The sequence below is a fragment of the Sminthopsis crassicaudata genome, chromosome 5, assembly GCF_048593235.1.
Source record: "Sminthopsis crassicaudata isolate SCR6 chromosome 5, ASM4859323v1, whole genome shotgun sequence".
Classification (NCBI taxonomy): Eukaryota; Metazoa; Chordata; class Mammalia; order Dasyuromorphia; family Dasyuridae; genus Sminthopsis; species Sminthopsis crassicaudata.
Window position 1 is genome coordinate 211,373,786 of NC_133621.1, and position 27,746 is coordinate 211,401,531.

The window sequence follows — 27,746 nt, forward strand, 5'->3', positions numbered from 1 at the left end:
AGGGTTTCTTTTTCTGTGGGAAATGAGAGCTCCTTTTTTTTTTTCACAATATAATTGGAAATGTTTTACATGACTTCATACATCCCTTCTCAAGGAAGGGAAGTGGGGAAGGAGGAAGAGAGAGAATCTGAACTCAAAATTTTAAAACAAATGTTAAAGACTGTTTTACATGGGCTGTCTTCAACAATGAGATGAACCAAATCAGTTCCAATTATTCAATAATGAAGAGAACCAGATACACCCAGTGAAAGAACTATGAGAAATGAGTGTGGACCACAATATAGCATTTCCATTCCTTCTGTTTTTGTCTGCTTGCATTTTTGTTTTCCTTCTCAGGTTATTTTTACCTTATTTCTAAGTCCTATTTTTCTTATGCAGCAAAATAATTGTATGGATATGTATACATATATTGTGTTTAACATATACTTAAACATAAAAAAAACCCTTTTACATGTAACTGGAGAAAAATACTAAATAATGAGAAAAAAACAGTTATATTTATAAGTCAGATTTATATCTTAGGAATATCAATCTAAGTTCTGTGGAGAGCAGACTCGGGAAGTGGAATAGAGAGAGACACAAATTTCCATAATTTAGGCAAGAGGTAATGAGATCCTAAATTGTGTTGTAACCATCTGAATTAGCCTGAATTTTGGCAAGTAACTGGATATAGAGGGTGAGGGTATTAAAGGAAAAAAATTATCAGTGATGACTTAATTGGAAAACTCATGGTTCAGAATACTGGTAAGACATTCTACATATCTTTGGGTAGGTTTGGGGGAAATGGTGCTAACCTTGGATGTTTCACATAGAAGCCTCTTTTCTTTTCCTTCTATATTTCGCTTGATCTCCTTAATTCTCCTGGATTCAAATATGATGTCTATACTGATTATCTCTAGTTTCTCATATGCATATCAAACTATCATATCAAACTACATAGCCTATAGATATTCTGAATTTAAAAATTTTCAAAACTGAACTTCTTTCCCTAAAAACCTTTCCTTCTTCCCAGCTTGCCCATTGCTTTCCAAGATAGCACCATCATCCTAATCTTCCTAGACTCACAATTTAGATAGTTTTAAGGACTGTAAATTTTTCTTTAAAACATTTATCAAATGCATGTCCTTCTCTCCTTGCCACCACCCTGGTACAGATACTTATCACTTCATGCCTGGATTTCTACAATAGCTTACTCTCAAACCTTCAGTCTGAGGAATATTTGCACATAAAAAATTAATAATCTGGGGCAGCTAGGTGGTGCACTGCAGCCCTGAAATCAGGACAACCTGACTTCAAATCTGGTCTCAGACACTTAACACTCCCTAGTTGTATGACCTTGGGCAAGTCACTTAACCCCAATAGCCTCAACAATAACAACAACAATAATAATTTGATTATTATATCCTATATATAGCTTTTTTTGATAGATAATTGTTTGCATATTGTCTCATCCATCAGATTGTAAATTCCTTGGGATCAGGGACGTTTTTTCCCCACTTTATGTTCATAGCACTTATAGATACAGATAATAGGCACTGAAAAGTCTTGAAAGAGTAAAACTTAATTTTTAAAAGATTCTTTTAAAAATTTTCAGTTGCAAATTCTCTCCTTCCTGCCATCCACTGTGAAGGCAAGCAATATAATACCCATTATACGCATGAAGTCATACAAAACATATTTCTATATTAGGACTATATTTATTTATCTTTATATCTTTCTCAAAGGTTACTAAAGTAAATTACACGTAGGAGATGATCAATACGTGCTTTTTTCAATGTTTTGATTCAATGAGATAACTGTACTTTGATCCAGGACATGTGATACTTTATATTTAGATAGTGTTGATGAAATTATTAAAAAAAAAAAAACCTCAAAAGATTTTATTATTTTTATTAATTTGTCAGTCAGAAGTATTTGCCAAAACTTATTTTCCCCTAACTCACATTCCTTCCTTTGTAAAACTTTGGACCATAATCAAAAATCTAAAGAACACAAACAAAATATAGGGACTAAGATAAATTATTTTCTTAAGCAGACTCAAATTACTTTAGGTACCTTAGATAATTATGGACCAAATAAGTGGTTCTCAAGAAATATTTTAAAGGATGACTTCATCTTTAAATTATGTATGATGACTTTAAAATACCTTTTAATAGTTTGTATTGCTGTTTAGAAGGCATCTAAAATGGTTACCTTTTGTAGAACATCTAGAGCTGTAAGCACTGCTTCCTGTAAACTTGTCAAAACTGCTTCAGTATATGATGGAAGGATGAAAGGCGAGGCATCTGAACTGATAGGTACAGAGACAGCACTGTGTAAGATGATACCCAACTTTTGAAGATCATCCATGCTGAAACCAGTTTTTATATGTTGGTAGAGAGCTGGGAATATCTGAATTAAAGCTGTAAGAAAAGGCTGGCTGGGAATGAAAGTTAATTTATCACAAGTAAGAGGTGGTTTAGTACTCTCTGATCCAATTCTATACCAGGTATTCCATGCAGCCCACCAGAGATTCAAATCTTCAATCTCATCTGTAATTATAGATGGTTCAGACCCAGGGTATCGTGCGAGTCTTTCTCCAATGGAATCTGTTCTTATAAATGGTCTACTTAGACCAGGAGCAGACATTGGCCCTATAAGGACAGGTACGGGTACATTAACTGCTGGTGGTGTCTCAGGTTTATCAGAGTCTCTCATAGGGGAAACAATCTGCAAAATTTCTTGGAAACTTTTCAGAGCAGCCAACGAAACTTCATTATTTTTGCTGAGTGCAGCTGATTGTATATGATCAAGAAGGACATCCCAAGCTTTAGGAAAATCTCCTACAAGGAAAAGGAAGTTAAAAAAAATTAGTGAAAAGATGACTAACACATATAACACATAAGTAAGAAATACAATTAGTTTCTTATAAAAATTACTTTCAGAAACAAAGTCGTTTACCACTGACTACAAAATGTCCAAACAAGTCATGATGCATGAATCCAATGGAGTGGTGTGATAATGTTAAAAAATGACAAACAAAATATTAAGGAGCATAGAAAAACTTGCATGATCTGATGACATATGAAGAAATAAAACCCAGAAAACAAAATGCAAGACTACAACAATGTTAATGGAAAGAAAAGCAACAAAATAATTTGAATCTAAATATTGTAAATTTATAATAAAGAGTTTTGGTACCCGAAACATATGGTAAGACACCTTTCTCCACTTTGCTGACAGAAGTCGATGATTGTGAAACACTGTACATTATAAAGAACTTTCTTGACATGTTAGTTAGTTTTGTGGAAATAATTTAATTTTTTTTCCCCCTTTAAAAAAATTTTGTTACTAAAAAGGATAGCTCTTTGGGAAGGAATAGAGATAGAGTAACAATTATTTTTTTTAAATGTAAGGGAAAAATATTAGAAAATTATACTTGAGTTTTAATTAGAATTCCTTTGCATTTTTCATCACATGCTTTGAACTTTTAACTGTTTGCTACCAACACAGAACAAAATTCAAAGAAACATGAAAAGTATACCAATATCCCCAGTCCCCATTAAGAAAACACATGTGAAGCTATAGAAAACATTTCCATAAAAGCCATGCTGTGAAAGAAAACATACAATCTCCCACACTAATAAAAAAAAACCCCTCTAAAAAAAAGTTTAAAAAGAGAGAAGAAGGAAGAAGGGAGAAGGAAGGAGGAGAAGGAAGAAAAGGAGGAAAAAGAGGAGAAGGAGGAAGAGGGATAGGAGGAAGAGAAGGAGAAGAGAGCTCAAAGACCTTGAATCAATATATAAAACTAAAAGAAAAAATAGTAATCACAAAAGGAACTATCACCTGCAGGTCTAGTAAACAAGTTCAGACATCTATTTGCGTAAATTCTGCAAAATAAAGGAAAATGATCCAATGCTTGATAAGACTCTGTGGAATGAAGAGAACATGGAGGAGAACCACACTGTTCCTAATGTTAAAGATAATAGAATCATAGGAGCAGAATTTATGTAGTATACCACAAAAATGAGGAAAACAGAAAAACCTGAATTTGCAATGGGAAGCTTCACCAAAGAAACAAAAGAGAAAACATCAGATTGGAAATAGAAATGCACGGAAGTGAATGGCAAATTATAAGAAGAAAAGCAAAAAAGAACATCAGATCTCAAAAATAAGATGAATAGAGATAGTTTAAGGATAATAGATCTCCCAGAAGAATGCACCAGGAATAAAAACTTTTAATACCTTAATGAAAGAAATCATAGAAGAAAACTGTCCAGAACTTCTAAAAACAGAAAATGAACTTCCAATAGAAAGAATTCACACATTACCTTCAGATAAAACAACACAAACACTTCAAGGTTGTTTCCACCAACAATGGTGAGCTCCTTAGATTATTTTTTGCCTTTCTTTGTATTCTTAGTACTTTGTATAGTGTCTGGCACACAGAAGGCATTTAAATACTAATTGACTACTTCAAAATGATTATTGTGAGGATCAAATGAAACAGTATTTGCTTAATACACTTTGCAAACCTTAAAATGCAATATAAATCTTAGGTGTTATTACTGTTAGGTAAGCATTATCTTAAAACTCCAAACTAGTGTGAAAGCCTAAACCAAGCCTGAAATAATATTTGTTTTCTACTTAAGGTACACGGGGGAAACTTGAATAGTTGTTCCCAAAAAGAGATGCTTTGTTTTGATTGATTTGGTTTTTTTGCTTCATTCATCTTGTGAGCTAAGCATTTACTCAATAACCAGGTACAGGCAAGGATGCCATGAAATACAGCAAAGCTAATTGGCTTAGACTAGAATCAAAATAATGGATATCCATTGGGCTTCTGTTCCTAATTAGTGAACCAATGGATCTCAGAGTATGGAATTCTTCTAAATTTACATAATAATAATAAAACAAAATCAGAAAATCATGTCTCCCATAGTATATGACAATTCTCTGAAAATAGAGAATAAAAACTAATTTAAAGGTGCACATTTCTCAAAAGATAAAATATCAAACCTAAGTTATTCTCTTCCTTATTCTGTTACAATCAATCAAAAAAATTACTTATTAAACATTGTGGAGGCAGCTAGGTGGTACAGTGGATAGAACACCAGTCCTGAAGTCAGGAGGACCTGAATTCAAATTTGGTCTCAGTCATTTAACATTTCCTATCTCTGTGACCCTGGTAAGTCACTTAACCCAAATTGCCTCAGCAAAAACAAACAAAAAAAAACCAAACCATCACACACATTGTCTATATGCTATAGGTAGTATCTGCCCTCAGGAAGTTTACAGTCTACTAGAAAGAAATTATTAATTTGGGGTCTATATTAATTTGTTTTAAAAAAAATAAAATTTGATAATGGTATTTCTTTTCTTTTTTTATTTAAAATTTTTTTAAAGCTTTTTATTTTCAAAACATATGCACAGATAATTTAACAGCATTGATCCTTGCATAGCCTTGTGTTTCAGTTTTTCTCCTCCTTTCCCCTGCCCCCTTTTCCTAGATGGCAAGTAGTCCAATGTATGTTAAACATGTTAAAATATATGGATAACTATTTCAATATATTTCAATTTCAATTGGTTTCCTTTTTAATCCTAAGGATTTGTTTGTCATTTAAAGCCTTATTCTGAGAAGGGTATCATAGATTTCTTCAAAATGCCAAATTGTTTCATGATTTAAAGAAGATTAAGAACCATTACTCTCTGAGGATATGATTATAGATAAATACAGTACACATACCAAAGCAACAAACAGTGATGGGAGGGAATACAATTAACAATTGAAGATATGAGGAAAGAGCTCTTGAAGGAGGTGTTACTTAAGCTAAGCTTTTATAAAACCTAGGCACATGCTTCTACAGAAAGAAAACAGTTGAAAACAGAATGTTATGTATGAGGAACACAACTTGGGAGTACAGAGTGCACAAGGGGAAACTATGTGCAATCAGCCTGGAAAGAGAGGTTGACATGACAGAAGTAAACCAGTCTTAGTGATTCTACCTCCATAATACAGTTCCTCATCTTTCCAATAACACAAGCACTATTCTACTTCAGGGTCTCATTAACTAATGTCTGGATTTTCGAAACAAACTCCTAAATAGACTCTCAGGTTTTTAGTCTTTATCTTCTCCAATTCTTTTTTCCATGTAGTTGTCACACTGACAATAAGGTAAAGGTGTAACCCATATCAATTTCTGGACGAGAAACTCCTGATACTTCATTTTGTTTCCAGAGGTAAATACAAACTATTACTTGGCATTCGGAGCAGTTTGGCTCCAATCTACTTTAAAAAAAAATTCTGGATAGGTATACAGAATAGCTTTCTTATGTTTAATTATTCCATTTATTCACTGCAATGTAGTTCTATAGATTAATATTTGGCTGAGGTTGATGTATTTTAAAAGGTTGCTCAGGCCAACTTTGGGTCTATTTAGAAAAGATTTGAGCTTTGCTACAAATATCTCAAAGCCAATTACCACCTTCTCATATATATGTAGCCTTCACAGAATTGCAAATGGGTAGAATCTTTCCTATTTCAAGTGCAAGTTAAATATAAAGCAGGAAAAATGTGTCTAAAGGTCCCAGGCAGTGTATTTTTGTTCATAAAAAAAGGAAGTTCTATAATCTTGAGGAATCAACATATTCATGCCCTTTAATTTGAGTTTATGTGCTTGTAGGGATTATTTTTTCCTTTCTATTAATGGAAGATTCATTTTTGGTCACTTGAAGGCTATGGGACCTTGATGATTGCTTCTGAGATGGCATCTCAGGAATGGGATATTGATATTCCTTTATTTCTGGAGAATATCTGATGCAAAAAACCCTCCATTTTTCAGATGAGATTTTCTTTCCCTATCTCTATTTCCAGAATCCATATTGTTTACTTTTGAACCAGGCTAAGAAGTAGAAGATTCATGAGAAAACCAGCAACTGAATTTTTTACAAGAGAAAAAAATGGAGTGTGGTACTTGGAATGGAATGGGCTGAAAAAAAAAAGGCTTCTTTAGTTAATTTTCCATTTTCCAATTTTAATTAATGATACATGATGGTACTCATATGCAGAAAACCCTAAAGGCACACAACCTAGGAATACTTAGGATATTGCTAATTCCTTCCTTGACTTTTTATTTCAATCATTTTTTTCAATAAACATTTTCAAGGTCTGCCCCCAAGAAAGTCATCTCCTTTCAGCTAGTCAAGGACAATTGAGAAGGTTGGATCTCACTTCCCAGATGACAGCTAAATTTTTTTCCAACTTTATTTTATTAAAAAAAATTTTTTTAAATGCATAGGGATCTAGTTGTACAAAAATATTTACAGCAGCTCTTTTTCATGGTGGCTAAGAATTAGAAATTGAGGGAATGTCCATAATTTGGGGAATGGCTAAACAAATAGTGGCATATAATTATGATGGAATATTACTGAGACAAAGGATCAGCTGAATGATTTCAGAAAAACCTGAAAAGACTGACATGAATTGATGCAAAGTGAAGTGAGCAGAACAAGAATAGTGTACACAGCAACAACAACACAGTATGATAAAGAATTATGAATGATTTAGCTATTCTCAGCAATACAATGGTCCAATATAATCCTGAATGACTCATGAGGAAATTTGTATCCACCTTCAAAGAAAGAACTGATACCTGAATACTGACTGAAACATACCATTTTCACTTAAAATTTTTTTTTTAATTTTCTTCCACAAAAAGTATGACATGAAAATGTTTTATATAATTACACATGTACAACCTTATAACAGAATGTGGGAAGGAAGGGAAAGAGAGAATTTGGAACTCAAAACTTTAAAAAAGTTTTTAAAAAGTACCACTCTTACAGGAAACCTATCATGACCCTCCAGTTGCTAGTGTCTTCCTTATAAAATTACTCTGTATATAGTTTGCATTTAATTTAATTTTTTATATACAAATTATTCCCCTTCTGGCCTCTCCCACTCCCCTCTCCCTCTCTACCCCCCAATAATGTAAGGTCCTTAAGACAAGGGATTGTTTCTTCATTGTCCTAGTAACTCCATTGTTAAATGCAAAATAAATCACTGCTAAATGAATAAGCCAATGACCCACAATTTCATTAAGGTATTAATTTACTAAATATTTTGATAACTTGTCCTTGTATTATGAATTGTCATAGAAGGTTTGCTGCACTTAAGGTTTTATTTTGCACTTTTCAAAAATAAATTTTACACAACTACTTTGAAAATAATGCCTTGTGATTTTAACTTTAAAGGTTAAAATGCTACATTAAAAGTTAAAAAGTTACATAATTTAGTTTAATGTACTCACTGCTAAATGCAATCAATAGTTCTAAATTTTAGAATAACATACCTAGAGGTTGCAGTAAATATCTTCTTGTATTGAAGATTCTCGCAACTCCAGCCAATGTTAATACCCATGTCTCAGCCCACTGTTTTTCTGCCGTGTCTCTTGAGTGATGAATGAGTATGTTACCACCACCTGATTCTATCTTCTCTTTGTCAGCTGTGGTAGAAGCTTCTCTAACTCGGTCGAGTAGATGAAAGAGAACCTAAAGTGTATACAAATGACATGTTATGCATCTATTTTAAATGATGGTAAGGATAACTGAGGAAGTGTCACAGAAAAGTCATTATTTTACCCATGGTCAAAAGTAGTTCAGATCACAAATATAATAGCTTAATTTGTGACCACTCCTTAAAATAACCCTGAGAGGTAGTATATTTCCATAATTTTGGTCTTTGGCATATTTATACTTTTGAGGTAATTTCTCATTCTAGGTAAGAGGAATTGGGTATAATTCTATAATATGGATGTACTTCACTAGGCTTCCTGTCATGGAACTGAAGGACAGTGAAATCTCTAGCTATATCAATTTTTTGTTTCTAATCTATGGGATAAGTACCAAAGAGTAGCTCTTAAAATACTATATGACTATAAAAATCTTTAACTTATATATACTAAAAATGTATCAAAGTTATGTCATGAAAATAAACTCTCTTTCTAAAGTGAAAATGTAATATGCTCCACTTGCCAAATTATAAAGTTAATAAACGGAAAAGTAATTAGGGAGAATTACAACAAATTACTCCCTTCCCTCTAGATGTTGCCCTTGCAATTTTGATTGTCCGTCCCCTTTCTCTCCTTTCCTTCTACAAAATATCACCTAAAAGGCTGGACCTTCAAATCCTACCTTCTCATCTCTCTCCAGCCAGGTCCAGTGAGAGAGAGAGGACTTGGATAAGAGAGTATTCCCTTGTGCTTGTTCTTCCCTCAATACCACTCCTTTATCAAAAGCATTTATTCTCAAGGGCAACATCTTCAGCCTTGACTGTTTAATCTTGACTCAACTGGGAGATATGGGATTGGAAGACAGAAAATATTTATTTCTGAAGTCCAAAATAGGCATTTTGAACTTTCTATGGAATTGTTAAAGTGGTAAGATTTTTTAGAATAATGATTCAAAGATATTACCTGTGTATTTCTGTGTACTGTCCAGAGAACTTTTCCTCTATTACACTGCTTACATGAGAAAATGTATTATTATGTTCAAATGGTTTAGAGAATAATCTGTTACTTTGAGGATTCATGTGCAGTTGTGCATGCACATGTGTGTTTGTGTCTGTCTGTTTTCAACTGTTATATTAATTGTATTCAGTCCAATAGTTTAACAAAAATTTGTTAACATCTATAATATGTTAAGCAACATTCCAGGTTCAAGAATATTAAAACGAATTGAAAAAAGGGTGGTTACAGTGGAGAAAGGAATGAAATTAGAAACAAAAAAAGAGTTCAAATTCTAGATTTGATCCTTATTTCCATGCAACTTTGGACATATACTGAGCTCAAAGTTTCTTTTGGTCCTCCATTTCCTTATTTGTAAAATGAGGGGGTTAGTCTAGATGATTTCTTATAGCATAAGATCTATGAAGCTACGAATAGTCCTTGCCTATAAGAAACTTAAATTCTCAAGGGAAGGTTGGGGGAGGGGCAGAGAGGAGAATGCTATTGTTTTTTGTTTCTCAATTTTTTAAATGAATGAATAGTTTATGTTTTTTGCCTTGAGAATGAAAAAAATTAAGGCTGTTTTATGTTCATTTATGAGGCTCAAATTTTTTTTCTTCTTGGTTATTGGCTCTTAATTTTAAAAAAAATTCAGGATCACTATTAATCAGCAATAATTACTTTCTTTTGTAATATTCCCTTGTCTTTTCCAGTTTGTGTATCAAGAGGTAAAGAGACAAATAATCAAAAAGGAGGAAGGAACAAAATATGAAATCAGAAAAACATTAAGGTTTGATGTTTTAATAGTCTCTGTGTATGAGATAAAAATATTTTCAAATTTCCAGGGTGCTTTTTTTATTTTGAAAAAAAGGGGACTGGGAAAATTCCATTATCTTAAAATACCTTAAGTTAGTATCACAAACAAGTCCTCTCCCATAGGAACTCCAGACCCCCAGTTCCTTTAGAATACCTTCCATATAACAGTGTGCCATGTTGAATGCTGCAATAAGGTTCCATGTGCCCCAATGGTAGAAAAAAGAGTCTGCCCTGCACTTTTCCTGACAGCAGGCCGTGGATCCACACAGAGTTCACCAAGTTTGGCATAAAGGCACAACCACAAACAATCAAATGGAGGTGCAGGGTGAAAGGGACGGTTTAAAACTACTCCTTTCTCTTCTGCTTGCTTCTGTTGTGCTGCCTCTTCTCTATTCAATTCTTTTTCAATAGTTTCACCTCTTTGGAAAAAATAATCTGAAATGTTCCACTATAAAATAAAATTAAAAAAAAAAACCATTTCATTACTTTATAAATAATTCAGATCTTTAGTATATAGTTAAATTGTATCTTTCAAAGCAGTTTTTTGAAATAAAGTTGCTTCAGAAATATTTATCTTAAATGTTATGAGATGACACTGAAGCCAAAGTTCAAAACATACTAATTATATCTTGATGAAATATGCACACCCTGAGAAAACACTTTGAATATTCAGACATAACTGATTTCCAATTCAATAGATTTTTGCAGTTTAAGTTATATTTTTTGATACATGATTTTATATATGGAAGACAATTACCTAAAAGATTGATATTGGACCAAAACTACAAATGGTCAATAAGGTAGGCCTAAAACAGTATGAAGAAAAGATTCTGCTAGATAGAATCTAGGAAATCACAGTGTTTTCAAATATATCATGTTAATTGAAGACACCAAAATCAATCTCCTTAATACCAGTGTTCCAGTGGTGATCTCATAAAGTTATGATACAGGAAATACGACCATCTAGAAAAACTTGTAACTATTTAAATACTCACAAAAGCAAGGGAAATGTGGGTGGTGAGATTAAGTGGGATACAGCTTTTTAATAATATTGATTATATAAGAATGGAGCAAAATTCATTACAAAAAATATATATATGTTATATACATATTTGTATATAGCAAATAAAAGATATAAACCAATCATATCGTAAAAATAAGGACTAATAGGGAGACAACTATAAGAATGAAGGATGTAAAAGCAAGAATGATACATTTAGAATGAAAGGACCTTAGTTTTAATCTTTAATGTGCCATCTATGTGTGACCTTAGGCAAATCACTTACTTTCTACATGTCTCAGTTTCTTCATCTATAAATAAGTAATTAGGGTTAATCTTTTCACTCTATATCTTATGCTTTTTCCACTGAGTAATCTTTAAGAGTGACTTATAATAATGAAAACTTCTCAATTATGATATCAATATTATAATGAAACTAGCAAGAGACTTACCAGTAATCCTATTGATGTTAAGCTAATATTAAGCTCTTGATTATGAAGTCCAAAGCTGCCTGCAACATCTACAACTATCTGTAGGCAGGTACAAGGCATTGTTGGTAGAAAATCTGTCACAACCAATTGAAGACACTGGAATGCAGTTCTTATTAAGGATTCTCTGGAAATAGGAGAAATTAAGAAATATGGACCTGTAGGTACAAATTCGCACATTTCACAACTATAACATTACTAATCACAACTAATTTCATGACCATAACAGTTTAAAGAAATGTGGTACCATGAAAATAACCTCTATTTTACAATAAAACGAATTATTGTGAAATCATTCTTATCCCATAAATTTTCCTCCAAAATATATTTCCTAAACAATATTTAAAATGTACAAATAAGTGTAATAAACGCTTCATTATTTTTTGCAAAGCTTCAGGTGAAAGATAATTTGTTTTTGTTTTCAAAAATGCAACTTTAAGAGAATGTTAGGATCCTATACGAATGCTTTTAATCAATGAGAAAGATATTTACTATTACTATGTTGTTTTCAGTTTTCTAAATAGCTTACAATTTTACAAGAACAGTATACTACAGATGAATAAGAAATAAGGCCCTAATTTTGTTAACATACTCCCACACTTAAACCTCTACTGCAATAGGAAACCATATATTCAAGCTGAAGAAAGTTACAAAATTTCCAAATATAGAAAACAAGAATTTCTGAAGGGTCAAAATTGTGAAGGCAGAAAAAGAAAATCCTCTACTTTGTTAGTAACAACAAAGCATAGAGGAAATCACTAATTTGCAAAATGTGCTTAATAAATTCTTTTTTGTAATTAATAATATTACATGTGTATAGATTGCTGACTCATCTTATGCATAGGACAGTTTGGGGGTCATATCTCTAAACTATAATCTAAATGACCATAGCATAATCATCAGATTGTTTCATAATTGCTAGCATACAGTAACAATGTCTAATGATACATTCTGTTTAAAGATAGAATCAAGAGAACAAGCTATTATTGGCAAAGTGAGCAGTCTGGTTACTACTCTCTCTTATGACAACAAAGGAGGAAAAGTTGATAATGAATGATACCATGATGATTTGAAGAGTACAATCGGGGAAGAGGGGCCTCACAATGGATAATGCCAATTTCTTTAAATGGCAATATGTATATAAGGTTCTCTATTTTTTTGTTGTTGTTTTGCTGAGGCAATTGGAGTTAAATGATTTGCTCAGGGTCACACAGCTAGGAAGCGTTAAGTGTTTGAGGTCACATTTGAACTCAGGTCTTCCTGACTTTCAGGGCTGGTGCTCTATCCACTGACCCAACGTCCTCTATTTTAAAGGTGGTTGGAGATGTAGCTGTCTTGAGAAGGTCTATAAGAGTTGTGAGGTGTGTGTGTGTGTGTGTGTGTGTGTGTGTGTGTGTGTGTGTGTGTGTGAGATCAGAAAACAATAAAAAGATTAGCATGCAACAGTGAGGGCCAATTGAGATTGAATAATAAATCTGTAGTGGACTTGGTCAGCACGATCATATGATTTTCTCAATGCTGCAGTGAGTGGCAGGAAAGCAGGCAGATAAGATCTAGAAAGTTATGAACAGCAACTGGACAATGGGACAAAGGATATAAGGTCCAATGATACTATAAAACTGGATTGGTTGATTAAAGAGGACGATTTTAAAGAGGAGACAGTTTTAAAAGTCAGAGCACAGTGATGTCCTAGCTCTGACCCACTTTAAAGAACCAATCATTCAATCTTTAGTGTAAGAATTTACTCCTCGAGACTTATATGAACTGATGCTGAGTTAAATGAGAACCAGATCATTATATACTTCAACAACAATACTATATGAGGATCAATTCTGATGGAAGCGGCTATCTTCGACAATGAGGGGATCCAAATTAGTTCCAATTGATCAGTGATGAACAGAATCAGCTACACCCAAGGAAAGAACACTGGGAAAGGAGTGTGGACAACAATATAGCATTTGCACTCTTTCTGTTGTTGTTTGCTTGCATTTTTGTTTTTCTTCCCAGATTATTTTTACCTTCTTTCTAAATCTGATTTTTCTTGTGCAACAAGATAACTGTATAAATATGTATACATATATTGTATTTAACATATATTTTAACATATTTAATATGTATGGGACTGCCTGCCATCTAGGGGAGGGGGTAGAGGGAAGGAAGGGAAAAATTGGAACAGAAGTTTTTGCAAGGGTCAATGTTGAAAAATTACCAATGCATATGTTTTATCAATAAAAAGCTATAACAATAATAACTTACTCCTCAGAAATAAACAAACATTACAAATCATGATATAATTTATTTTTTTGTTGATTGTCTATAATGTGAATTAAATTTAAGATTGTGCTATAAGTACCTTTTATTCACCCTTTATGAGCATCAACTTTTGTTTCCAAGCACACTCCTGTATATAGTAGAGTTATGGATCATAGACATGGAATACTTGTATATACTAGGATCAAGAGTATGACCAACCCAATACATGACTGAACTGGAGACAAAGTCATCAGTGTACTGTTCAAATGAACAGAGAAAATGTTTTTCAGAGCTGCCAACATTCCTAACAACACCAAAACTGACATAAAAAAGAGATCAAAGAGCAATGAAAAAGAAAGAGGTAAATGGCCAGTGCTCAGTCAATCCCATCTTCACCAAAAAGCTTCGCTTATTAATTTGTGGAAAAGTTTACTTCTTTTAACTTGAGGATTGATTTACTACTGGGTAGTTAGCATCTCTACTCACTTTATGTTTATCAAAATGTATTATGGGTAAAATTAATTTACAAATAGGAAGTGTTAAGTAAAAAAGTAACATGAAATAAGATAGGGTAAAAGAAAATACATTTTCTTCTCAAAGAGAAAGTTAACAAGGTCCATTTAGCGATAGGAGATAACAGGAACTTGGGAAATTGCCTGATTTAAGCAGACTTCCAGACCCTACCTTTTCTTATCCACATAAAAATGAACTTCACATATTAGCAAACTAAATCCTGGCCCTGACAACAAAAATCTATCTGAATCAAGTACAAAATAAAATTTTAAAATCTATGTTTTACTAATGAAAGGCACCACTGCTAAAATATAAACAGCAAAGTATTATTTTTTTTTATAAAATTATAGATTTTAAAATGCTTCTGGTAATTAAAAGTGTTCCATTGATGATGATACTAAATAAAAGACTTAAAATTATCTTTTCAAGGTGGGGAAACACATTTATGCTCAATTTAGTAATAAGCAAGTAAAATATTTTAAAAGTAATACTATTAGTATTATTTACTTCCAACTTATATGAACTTTAAGATGTTTACTTTAATTACTTACCCTTGATCATTTCTGATTGCTCCCATAACCCCAAGCACTAATGGCCATCCAGGACCAAGACTATCTCCCTGACTTTGCAGAATCTGTAATACACATTCCAATTGCTTGAGTCTTATATCAGGGTGGATAATATTGGATAACTCCTTCAAGGGATTCAATAAAAGCAATTGTAATCTCTAAAAGAAAATTAAAAAAAAAAAAAAAAAACCCAAGGGATTATTTAAAAGTATGAAAAAAAGAACAATTTGGTAAACATTAAAAAAAAAAAAACCCAAAATTTCACACATGTTTACATAAAGCAATAAATTATATAAAGAACAGTATATTGCCTTGACTCAGAATGTCTGGATAAGAGAGCATTCTTGTCAATAATCTAGAGAAAATTACTATCGATAGCTCACTAATTGTGTTCTGACTTAACCTTTCCCCTGACCTCACCATTGTTATATTTGTTTTGTGGTAATTTTTGTACATCTCTTCCTTCCCCACCATGAGATGATAAATTCTGTATCACAACTATTTTGGGGCCTATACAAGGTAGCTTGCACAAATGTGCTTTAAAAAGCACAAAAATGATAAACATTTTTAAAAAAACTTACCATAAAACTATATTAAAATAAATATTAATATATGATAAATATTTTATAATTCAAAGCGCATTTTAATATTTTAGAGTGTTTTAGGGCCATCATTATGAACATCAACCTATATCTATAAAAATAAAAAGTTTAGACTGATTTTATTCTGACGCGATTATTACTAGAGGATGCTTTTTTCAATAAAATTTTAATATTAACGAGTCATTTGTTTCTTTCCAAAAAATAAAAATCTAGGGAAAAAATAGTGGTTATTTTCTACTTAACAGGATCAGAAATTTTAACCTGGAAAGTACATATGGAGGTCAACTGTGCATTGGACTTAAAAGACAGCAAGATCTAGATTCAAAGGCCATTTAAATGACACTGGGCAATAAACAGACACACAGAAGATATAGATACTTTATATAGTATTGGGGAAGGAGAATAAAAACCTATTCTCATAATTATTTCCTTACAACTTGGGAATATGTAATGTAAAGTAATTTAAAGAACTAAATTACATATCTATTATTACCTATTGAGTAATCTTATTAGTAGTAGAAAAGAATGACCCAAACTGGATAGCAATATTTATTAATCTCTCTAATTACTTTCTTATCTCTAAAATTTTTAAGAGAAAAAAACTTATACATTGTTTGATGAAGCTATAAGAAAAAACAGGTAGATTTTTACAATGACATTTTAGAGTACATGACATTTGTTTCCTCAAATTACCTGATTTTGTGAAAGTGGAGGATCATGGTTAAATGTTAATCCTGCTTTAATAAGTGAAGTTAAGGCTTCTGCTCCCCATTCTCTCATTCGGGAATTTGGATGCTGACAAACCTGAAGATACAATACATTAATAAAATTCAAAGTTCATCTTCTATGCTATTAATAAAAAACATATACAGTTAAAATCAAAAGTTAATTTCTGAAAAAACTGTTTTATATATCCTAGCAAGTTTCATTTCAGAAACTATATTCCAATGATCTTAAAGGAGGTGGGAAAAGAAAATTAACCAAAAATTTTGAATGAAATAAACTTATAATTGTAGATTAAAAAACAAACAAACAAACAAATTTATCCCTATAGGTGAGCTTACCTTCTGCACAAGAGGAAGCATTAGAAAGAAAGAGACAGGAGGAAAAAAGATGAAAACTAAGACAAAAATTGCTGGAAAAAAATATAGGATTACATCAGAGAAAATATAAAAATCAGTTACTAAGCTACTAAAATGCATTTTATTCTCAAAAGAAGCTTATGTATGGAAAAAAATGTGCTCTTCACAATAGACTATTAGTAAATTCTGTAAAAATGGTTACAATAAAAATATACAATAAATTCTATCTCCAGTAATTATTTTTAACAGATATCTTCTTTGAAAAATATGTCAAAAATGAGCAATTAGGATTTCTTATGATAAAATTAATTTTAAAAAAGAAAATTCTAATTACTAATCAAATTAACATTATTTAAAGCCAATTTATGTACAATGTCTTTGCTTTGAAAGCCAATGTAGATAAATTTAAGATAGAATATTTTGATATGCTTAGATATTAAAGGATTCATATTCTTATGAGAGATTTCCTCATTTCCAGTGGAGGTAACTGAGGCTGAGAGAAGTTAAGGGACTTGTCCAGGATTGCAGAGCTAGTGTCTCAGGTCTTCTGACTCTAAGATCAATCTTTTTTCCATTCATTGAAACATTTAAGTGTCTTGCTTATAGCAACAAGTATGCAAGGCAGGCAGGGAAAAAAAAAAAAAAAAAAAAAAAAAACCAAACAATGTTAACACTGTTTTTAAGATGGTTATTCTAGGTGGCATAGAGGATAGATTACTGGGCTTGAAGTCAGGAAGAGCTGAATTTAAATTCAGCCTTACACATTTACTAGCTATGTGACCCTGGGCAAGCCACTTAACCCTGCTTACTTCAATCTCCTCATCTATAAAATGAGCTGAAGAAAGAAATGGCAAACCACTCCAGTATCTCTGCCAAGAAAATTCCAAAGTGTTAGATACGAAGGAAAAAATGATTAGGCAACAATAATATTCTTACATATTGGATGGCAATTGAGGGGATATATTTATTTTAATGACAGAGGAAAAAAATCACTCAAAGATACTTTATAAAAAACAGAAAATCATATCTTAGAAAAATAGGTTACCTCAAGAAGATGGCCAGTTAAAGGTCTCCACAAAATTTCTATTCTGTGCATGTTGACAAGTCCTGTTTCTAGCAATTTTGCAACTGCAAAAAGAGATGGTTCCTAAGTAGAAAAAAATGGGTTATTTTGATACTGCAAAGAAAATCTTTAGGATTTAAAACTGTCATTAATATCAAATACAATTAAGAAAAAAACCAAACAAGCAGTTTTTGGTTATCTGGAGAATACCAGGCTTCTGGCATCTCTGAACAATGAAAAGGCTATTAATCTCAAAGTAGACTAATAGAGGGACAAAGAGAGAAAAATGGGTGGCTAAGTGACACCTTTAAATAATAAAGTAGCCAGGAAAAGAAAAGTATCACTCCCAACATGTTTTGATCAGTCATTTCTGAAACCAGAAGGAAAGCATGTGAAAGAACATGTTTTCCTTTTTTTACTTCACAAGAAGGCAGAGAATGGTAGCTATTACAAGGTAAAGCAGTGGCCCAGAGTCAACAATCACCCAGAAAACAGGAGAAACAAGATTACAAAAAGCTCTACAAGTCTTGGGGTGAGGCAAGAAAAAGCCATCTTACCCGAGAGGAGCCTAAAAATAGCAAGGATAGCCCGCTAGCCAATATTCATCAGAGTATAGTATTACTATCTTTTGAGACAAAAGAAACCATAGAGATCACACTCACTAATTTTGACAAATGAGATAACCTAAGCCCTCAGATAAATGATTTACCATCAATATCAGAAGTACTAAACCTTAGTCAGGATTTAAAACCAAGCTCTTGCTTCCAAAGCAAGTGGCACTTGACAAGTTAGCTACAGTAGGCAATACCTGTCATTATTTCATACCATAACCTCCCTATTTCTTTTTATGCCTTCTCTTACACCTCTTTCTGCTCCCGCAGTTCTCTGCTCCTTTCTTCAGTACTTTCCCAAGCCATCAACCCTGTAATACCTTTGTTTTTGTCCCTTCTCTTCCCTCTCTCAACTATCTTGGGAAGCAGTCCTCTGTATCCTCATCTGCTCTAAAAGCCCCTCCACTGCCCACAATTTGTCAAACCTTAGTCCTCCATTAATCCTCCACCTGCTGTCTCAGCTTCTGTTATTAGAGACTGCTAGCAAGGTGGTCCAAGACAGAGTACTGGGCCTAGAATCAGGAATGGATGAGTTCAAACCCAACCTCAAACAGGTATTAGCTGAGTGACCCTTATTAGCAAGTCACTTAACCTCTGCTTCCATTTCCTCAACTGTACAAAATGGAGACAAGAGCACTATCTCACAGTGAGGCTGTGAGGACTAATGAGATAGTGTTTGTAAAGCTCAATGCTAGGTACATAACCAGCACTCATTAAGTGTTTGTTTCCTTTCCCTACTCACATACTGCTAAATGAAACTAAAAGAAATTACATAACTGAGCCAACTGAAGACAACTAAACATTTAGGTTATTTAATCTCAAGTGGACCCTCAACACAGTAAGTTGATCCTTTCTCCTCCCTTACCAATTCCCTCTCCCACTAACTAGAAGCTATTCTAAACCTCTTTTCAAGCTCCTCACCCTCTACCCCTCTCTCTATTTCCTCTCAGCTGAGGACCATAACTCATACTTTACTAAGAAAAATATAACAACTAGCTAGCATTTATAAAGAATTTTAAGTTTGCAAAGCAAATGATAAATATTCTTTCACTTTATTCTCATATTCCGGGGTCGTAGATGCTAATACGATCTCCACTTTACAAATGAAGAATATGAGGCACGGTCACTCAGCTAATAAGTATCTGAGGCAGGTCTCAACTCCTGTCTTCCTGATTCCAAAGTGCCATCTCATTTGCTGTGAGCTCCCTCACCTTCATTCCTCTGAATCTTAATGCCTCATGGTATCAATTTTTATTCTTCCTCCTTTACCTCAGTACCTAATGATAGGGAACTTTTTCTTTACAAAGTCCAACCTCTTCATAAGTATTCTTGATCTCATCTCCTCCAAAAATTTGTTCTCACAATTATTTTCTTTTAATCTTTCTGTCTATCAAGTACTGTCTTCAAATACCTTCTAAAACTTTCCTCTGCTTAAAAAATCCCATATGATCTGGCCAACCCACATCTCTCTTCCCTTAATAGCCAAACTTCCTAAAAAGTGTCTCATTGCTTCCAGTTTTCCCCTCACTCATTTCTGGACCTTTGAAACTTGGTTCATGACTTCATCACTCAACTAAAACTACTATTTCTATAAAGTGGTCCGATGGCTTTTTCTCAATTTCCATCTCCAACCTCTCTGCAGGATATAAGACCATTAAGTACCCTCTCTTTCTGCAAACCCTCCTCCCTGGGTTTTGATGAGATCACTTTCTTGTTGGTTCTTCTACCTACATGAATAGTGTGTCTCTGTCCACCTGTTGTTTGCTCATCCATGCTATGAATCTTTCCTAGGGTCTTCCTCAAGGCTCTGTTCTGCTCCTCTTTATTCTCTTTCTTTACTCAGAAATCTCAGCAGCTCCCATTTCTAGGCAGATTAATTCCAAATCTAGTATAGCCACAGTCTTTTTCCTGCCCTCCAGTCATTATACTGTGACTGCTGACTGACTTCTTCAACTGGATTCTCAGTAGTTATCTCAAATTCCAATATGTCCAAAACATAATTCATTCTCTCTCCCACAAACCACTTTTACTTCCAATTCCCAATTTTCTTTGGGTCTACCACTATCCTTCAAGTTATCTAGATTTCGAATATAGGCATTATCCTTGAATCCTTGCTCTCTTATGCCCATTAGATTACATATCAATTAAGGCATCAAGTCATCATTTCTATCACTACAATTCTCATATTCATCCCTTTCTCTCTACTTAGATTACCACTCTAACTCAGAATGTCATCACATCTCACCTGTTTTAACAGGCTGAAATGGGCAGGCACAACCCACTAGCCATAGTAGCTTCTAATTGGTATCCCTACCTTTCTGATCCATCCTACACATAATTGCCAAAACAAATTTTACCAAGTCCGGGATTGACCATGACATACCACTACTCAAAGCTCAATGGTTCTTTTTCCATTAGGATCAAAAGCAAACTCTTTTATTTAGCTTCTGAAGTACTTCACAATCTAGCTCCAATCTTCCTTCTTAAACATTACTCTCCAATCCTTTTTAAACATTACTCTAAAGTTAGTCATACTGGCCGCTGACTGACAGCTCCCATATCTGGGACTCTTCCTTGGCTACTCTCCAGGGCCAAACTGCATTGAACTGTATTTCCTCCTTAGCTTCTTATTCTTCTTTTTTTTTTTTTTTAACAGAAAATTCTTCTCAATCTTCACCCTTACTCTAATAATAACATAATTATAACAACATAAAGGAAAAGAAAAATGCAAAAAACAATAGAAATGAAGTCTCCAAATTTAGAAAGAATAACCATGGCCCCAAAGAAGAGATGTAAGAAGAAAGCTCTCCCTCTCTCCCCATTTGTTACATGGGTAAGAGGTAACAAGCACTGTATATTTCCAGATTCTTTCCATGTATCAATCACTTTTGATTTTTTTCCTTAATTTGTTTTTTTTTTTTTTTTTTGGGTTTGTTACATAAGATGGCTGGAGAGAGGAAAGAATAAGCAATATAAAAACAAAAGTTATTAATGAAAAATTATTTTTTTCTTTTTTTAATTGTTATAGCTTTTTATTTACAAGATATATGCATGGGTAATTTTACAACTGACAATTGCCAAGCCTTTTGTTCCAATTTTTCCCTCCCTTCTCCTCACCCTTCCTCCCCCAGATGGCAGGTTGACCAATACATATTACAAATGTTAAAGTATAAATTAAATACAATATATGTATACATGTCCAAACAGTTATTTTGCTGTACAAAAAGAATTGGATTTTGAAATAGTGTACAATTAGCAGGCAGACAAAAATAGGGGTATTGGGAATTCTATGTAGTGGTTCATAGTCATCGCCCAGAGTTCTTTCACTGGGTGTAGCTGGTTCAGTTCATTACTGCTCTATTGGAACCGATTTGGTTCATTTCATTGTTGAAGATGGCCATATCCATCAGAATTGATCATCATATAAGTATTGTTGTTGAAGTATATAATGATCTCCTGGTCCTGCTCATTTCACTCAGCATCAGTTCATGTAAGTCTCTCCAGGCCTTTCTGAAATCATCCTATTGGTCTTTTCTTACAGAATAATAATATTCCATAATATTCATATACTACAATTTATTCATCCATTCTCCAATTGATGGGGAGCCACTCAGTTTCCAGTTTCTAGCTACTATAAAGAGGGCTGCCACAAACATTCTTGCACATACAGGTCCCAAAGGGTATGCACAGTTTTGATAACTTTTTGAGCATAGTTCCAAATCATTCTCCAGAATGGCTGGATGTATTCACGATTCTACCAACAATTTATCAGTGTCCCTGTTTTCCCACATCCCCTCCAACATTCTGCATTATCCTTCTCTGTCATTCTAGCCAATCAGACAAGTGTATAATGATATCTCAGAGTTGTCTTAATTTGCATTTCTCTGACTAATAATGACTTGGAGCATCTTTTCATATGGCTAGAAATAGTTTCAATTTCTTTGTCTGAGAATTGTCTGTTCATATCCTTTGCCCATTTATCAATTGGAGAATGGCTTGATTTCTTATAAATTTGAGTCAATTCTCTATATATTTTGGAAATGAGGCCCTTATCAGAACCTTTGACTGAAAAAATGTTTCCCCAGTTTATTGCTTCCCTTCTAATCTTATATGCATTAGTTTTGTTTGTACAAAAACTTTTCAATTTGATATAATCAAAATTTTCTATTTTGTGATCAATAATGATCTCTAGTTCTTTGGTCATAAATTCCCTCCTCTTCCACAGGTCTGAGAGGTAAACTATTCTATGTTCTTCTAATTTATTTATAATCTCATTCTTTATTCCTAGATCATGAACCCATTTTGACCTGATCTTGGTGTATGGTGTTAAGTGTGGGTCAATGCCTAGTTTCTGCCATACTAATTTCCAATTTTCCCAGCAATTTTTGTCAAATATTGAGTTCTTATCCCAAAAGCTGGGGTTTGTCAAACACTAGATTATTAAAGTTATTGACTGTTTTGTCCTTTGAACCTAACCTATTCCACTGATCAACTAGTCTATTTCTTAGCCAATAGCAAATGGTTTTGGTAACCGCTGCTCTACAATATAATTTTAGATCTGGTACAGCTAGGCCACCTTCATTTGATTTTTTTTTTTTCATTAATTCCCTTGAAATTCTTGACCTTTTGTTTTTTCCATATGAACTTTGTTGTTGTTTTTTTCTAGGTCATTAAAATAGTTTTTTGGGAGTCTGATTGGTATAGTGCTAAATAAATAGATTAGTTTAGGTAGAATTGTCATTTTTATTACATTTGCTCTCCCTATCCAAGAGCATTTAATATTTTTCCAATTAATTAGATCAGATTTAATTTGTGTGGAAAGTATTTTGTAGTTTTGCTCATATAGTTTCTGATTTTCCCTTGGCAGATAAGATTCCTAAATATTTTATGCTATCGGTAGTTACTTTAAATGGAATTTCTCTTTGTAACTCTAACTGTTGGATTTTGTTGGTGATATATAAGAATGCTGATGACTTATGTGGGTTTATTTTATATCCTGCAACTTTGCTAAAGGTGTGAATTATTTCTAATAGCTTTTTAGTAGACTCTCTGGGGTTCTCTAAATATACCATCATATCACCAGCAAAGAGTGATAATTTGGTTTCCTCATTACCTACTCTAATTCCTTTAATCTGTTTCTCAGCTCTTATTGCCAAAGCTAGCATTTCTAATACAATGTTGAACAGTAATGGTGATAGTAGGCAACCTTGTTTCACTCCTGATCTTATTGGGAATGGTTGCAGTTTATCCCCATTACATATGATGCTTAGTGATGGTTTTAAATAGATGTCACTGATTATTTTAAGTAAAAGTCCATTTATTCCTCTATGCTCAACTGTTTTTAATAGGAATGGATGTTGGATTTTATCAAATGCATTTTCTGCATCTATTGAGATGATCATATAGTTTTTGTTAATTTGATTATTAATATGGCCAATTATATTGATAGTTTTCCTAATATTGAACCAGCCCTGCATTCCTGGTGTATTATCCTGGGGATGATTTTTTATAATCTTTTTTCTAATATCTTATTTAAGATTTTGGCATCAATATTCATTAGGGAGATTGGTTTTTTTCTCTGTTTTCAACCTACCTGGTTTAGGTATCAGTACCATGTCTGTGTCATAAAAGAAATTTGGTAGGACTCCTTCATTCCCTATTTTTTCAAATAGTTTATATAGTATTGGAGTTAATTGTTCTTTAAATGTTTGGTAGAATTCATATGTAAATCCATCTTGTCCTGGGGATTTTTTCTTAGGGAGTTGATTAATAGCTTATTCTATTTCTTTATGAAAAATTATTTTTAAAAAATTCTGCTTAGGTTATACCTTTTAAATGAAGCTTCTACTGCTACCCACTCCCTGCAAAAAAATTTACCTTGCATTTGTTTTAAATATCCATCTTTTTATCTCCATGCACATATACACACACACGTACACACACACATATGTGCATAAGTGTATGTATACATATACACGCACACACATATATTTTGTTTACATTATGACTCCCCTTTAACTATAAGTACTTAGAAAAAAGGATTGCTTCATTCTTGTGCTTATATATTCAGAGTCTAACACTATTCTTGGCATAGGGTAAATGTTTAATAAATATTTGTTTGTTTATATCATTTGGGTTTTACAACAGTTCTCAGATGTACAATAGATATTACTGTACATTTTGTAGAGGAGGATGATGACATTCAGAGATGAAGTGAATTGCCAGTGATCTAAGAGTGTCAAAAGTTGGCATTTGAAAATGGTCCCTCTCTCATACACAAATCATGTACCACAGTTAATCAAAAAGTTAATTTTAATCCTGTTCCCTAAAAACTGGATCAAGAAGGAGTTCCACTCTATCTTACTGAGCAATCTGCAATATTTAAGATATAAAGGCAAAATGTTGTACCTTATTATTTCCATAGGCCATATCCATTGCTTCTAGAGATAAGGAGCAAAGGGCATTTATTAAATGATGTAATGATACATCATCAAGATACCTAAAAAATAAAAAATTGTTAAGACATTTGGTTCTATAAAATATAGCTGAAGTTAACTGTTCTATCAAAAAAAAAAAAATCTCTTACTGTGAGCTTTCAAATAATCTTGAAAGTATGTTGGAAATGACAGGTAAATCAGTCATAACTGCTGTAGTCAGAACCTGAAAGATAAAGTTAAATGTGATGCAGAAAAATTCTGCGCAATTATTAAATCAAAAATAATGATGGATAGTTCATGCTTACTGTACTGGGTCCTTCCACAGCTCTTCCAGGTTTTAAGGCACCCCCACTACCAGGTTTCAGCCCCAGAATCCACACAAGATGCTGTTAATAGGGGAGAAAAAGGCATTTCAAACATATCTGAGTAAAAATAAAAGTTTTAAAGTTTATCAGTGGTACCATTACTGACATCATTAAAATGTTTACTACAAAGGCTAGGTGATGATATTGCCATCACCTTTATTATAATGAAGAAATCATGAATGACATTCTAGCACACCACACAATGCAAGTCTCTCTTCTTTCATTCTCTACTCTGTGTTCTCTCTCACTCATCAACTGTCCTGTCTTCTACTGTCTATGTGTGAGGAAGACAGTACAAGGTGACAATGACCCAGAGACCCTGCCTGGTTTTCGGCGTAGTTCCTAATTGATGTACACAAAACTCACCCCCCCCCATATGATCCAGGTTTTGATGCCATACCTGCAAAGTTGCCAAGACAAGTTGCCATGATGTCCCAAGAACAGCTCCATGGCAGTGTGCCAAGTTAAGTAAAGTCCTCATACACTGGATATTTTTTGATGTCAGCTAACATTAAAAAAAAAAGGAAAATATTTATTTTTCCATCTAATGGTAGGGGAAAGTGACAATATTCATGTTAAAAAAATACACAAGTGGTTTGGGCAAAAACTCTAAATAGTATACAGGCTTACATCAAACTCAAGTTCCTCAAATCACTAACTATACTCATGCAAGAAATTAGATTACATATGTGAATTGTATACTTCATTATTTCCTTATATAAATTACTTAGGCTAAAAAATGTAAAATTTTAGTACATGGTCAGAGAAAATTTAAAAGATTTCCTTGTTGATGTGCTAGTCAAGAATAAGTAAGATGATCCTTTTTACCATTACTGTCCCTTGAGGCTGGACTGCTAGAGGCTGACCAACTGCCACAACTTGCTGATGAGACTCACTTGATGGACTGATCATCTGAACATTCTGTCCCTGAATGGAATATGCTAGGGAACAAAGGAAAGATCTAATAATTAAAATAAACTGGATATTTTATGACTTTCTAAATCAGATGTTTATCAGTTTTTTAAAATATCAAATTATAAGCACAATTGTATTTATTATTGTACAATGTAGTTACACATAATATTAATTATACATCTATATTTTGTGGAGTTAAAAAACATGTATGTTTTAAAGACTGCGTAAAAGTTAGTAAATCACAAAGAGAAAAAATTTCCTCTGCCACTAAAAATGCTGAGATATTTTCATGAAGAAAATAAAGTTAAGACCCATAAAGTTCAGTTAATATTTTAGTCAGAAAACTAAGACAATATATATATATATATATATAAAACTAAGACAATATATATCAAGTTAGAATGAAACATGAGAAGACACAAAATTAAGATATTTTTAGATAAATCAGTTTTATTCAAATTAATGTGATAAAAAAATTTATCACTGTATTAGTTTCTAGTACAAATGGATGAACCAAATGAATACTAAATTTCAAAGTCTTACATTTGCTAGAAAATGTAGCTGCAGTTGTCGTGTTCAATACTGTAAGAGCATAATGTGGAGGCAACGAGCCTTTGCAAATGGCAGTAATAAAAGCATCTCTTGAAGTTACAAGGCCTAGTCTCCCACAGAGAGCAGCCATTGTCAGCTCAGCTTTTAAAATATTTTCAGTGGCAGCTTCATCTGTGCTGGAGAGAAAATAAGCTATTTAGGACTTTCTGTCTAATTGGTAAAAGGAGTAATACTACATAGCCCACTCCAAAATTATGAAAAAAAATCAGTATACAAAACATTTTTAAAAGTCAAATAATTAGAAGCAATTTTAATTTGTTCTTATAACTCATGGTAAATTAAATTTATTATAATATTATTCTACAAATATAAATAACAATATAAGCAATGCATAGTTCATACACAAATAACAAAATCAAACTATTTTTAGGGATCAACAGAGATTTGACTTAAGATATCAAGTACTTTTCCAAAGAGGCAATTTTATAATCTTTTAAAAGTAAATATGATGGTGTGTGCTTCATTTATCTTGCAATCTCATTTAAAAATTCATTCTGAGGTAGAATAACTCCTTTTTTGTTCTTCATATTTTATTCTCTTTTAAGCTAGTAAAAAAAGTAAGGTAATCATTTTTCATTATATGGCAATCGTCCAAAAGCAATTGTTACTAATACAAACTATAAAACAAAGAAGTACAAAGACAGAATACCTGGCATCAAGAAGAAGTGACAGTGCAGCAAGAAGCCCACACCAACAGGCATTCACCATTTCTTCCCACACAGCTCTGCTAACTTAAAAGAAAAAAGATCTCACAATACTTATTAGATACTAAAACTATAAAATGTTTTACCAACAATTCAATTTTTTAAAAATTTCATTCTTTGAAAATATGGCTGAATTATTCTTAAAAATTGACAGTTATACTGTTAATTTTACACTTAAGAGTGGTTCTTAAATAAGCCTTGCTGCCATTTAATGATTTGGGCATCAAAAAGGGC

At 32.9% G+C, this 27,746-nt stretch overlaps 1 protein-coding gene across 5 annotated transcripts in view; it reads right to left on the bottom strand.

Annotated features, from left to right (window-relative positions):
• Nucleotides 1-27,746, bottom strand: part of MON2 (MON2 homolog, regulator of endosome-to-Golgi trafficking) — a 119,814-nt gene that overhangs the window by 45,126 nt on the left and 46,942 nt on the right. For all 5 annotated transcript variants that reach the window (XM_074269764.1, XM_074269763.1, XM_074269765.1 and 2 more), the window contains exons 13-26: nt 27,458-27,539; nt 26,740-26,924; nt 26,110-26,222; nt 25,682-25,786; nt 25,222-25,302; nt 25,066-25,139; nt 24,888-24,978; nt 17,851-17,952; nt 16,417-16,527; nt 15,104-15,279; nt 11,751-11,913; nt 10,453-10,746; nt 8,331-8,529; nt 2,194-2,822 (exon numbers count right to left, since the gene is read on the bottom strand). In XM_074269764.1, coding sequence (XP_074125865.1) covers nt 2,194-2,822; nt 8,331-8,529; nt 10,453-10,746; nt 11,751-11,913; nt 15,104-15,279; nt 16,417-16,527; nt 17,851-17,952; nt 24,888-24,978; nt 25,066-25,139; nt 25,222-25,302; nt 25,682-25,786; nt 26,110-26,222; nt 26,740-26,924; nt 27,458-27,539 — 2,405 coding nt within the window. The remainder of the gene's footprint in view (nt 1-2,193; nt 2,823-8,330; nt 8,530-10,452; nt 10,747-11,750; nt 11,914-15,103; nt 15,280-16,416; nt 16,528-17,850; nt 17,953-24,887; nt 24,979-25,065; nt 25,140-25,221; nt 25,303-25,681; nt 25,787-26,109; nt 26,223-26,739; nt 26,925-27,457; nt 27,540-27,746) is intronic.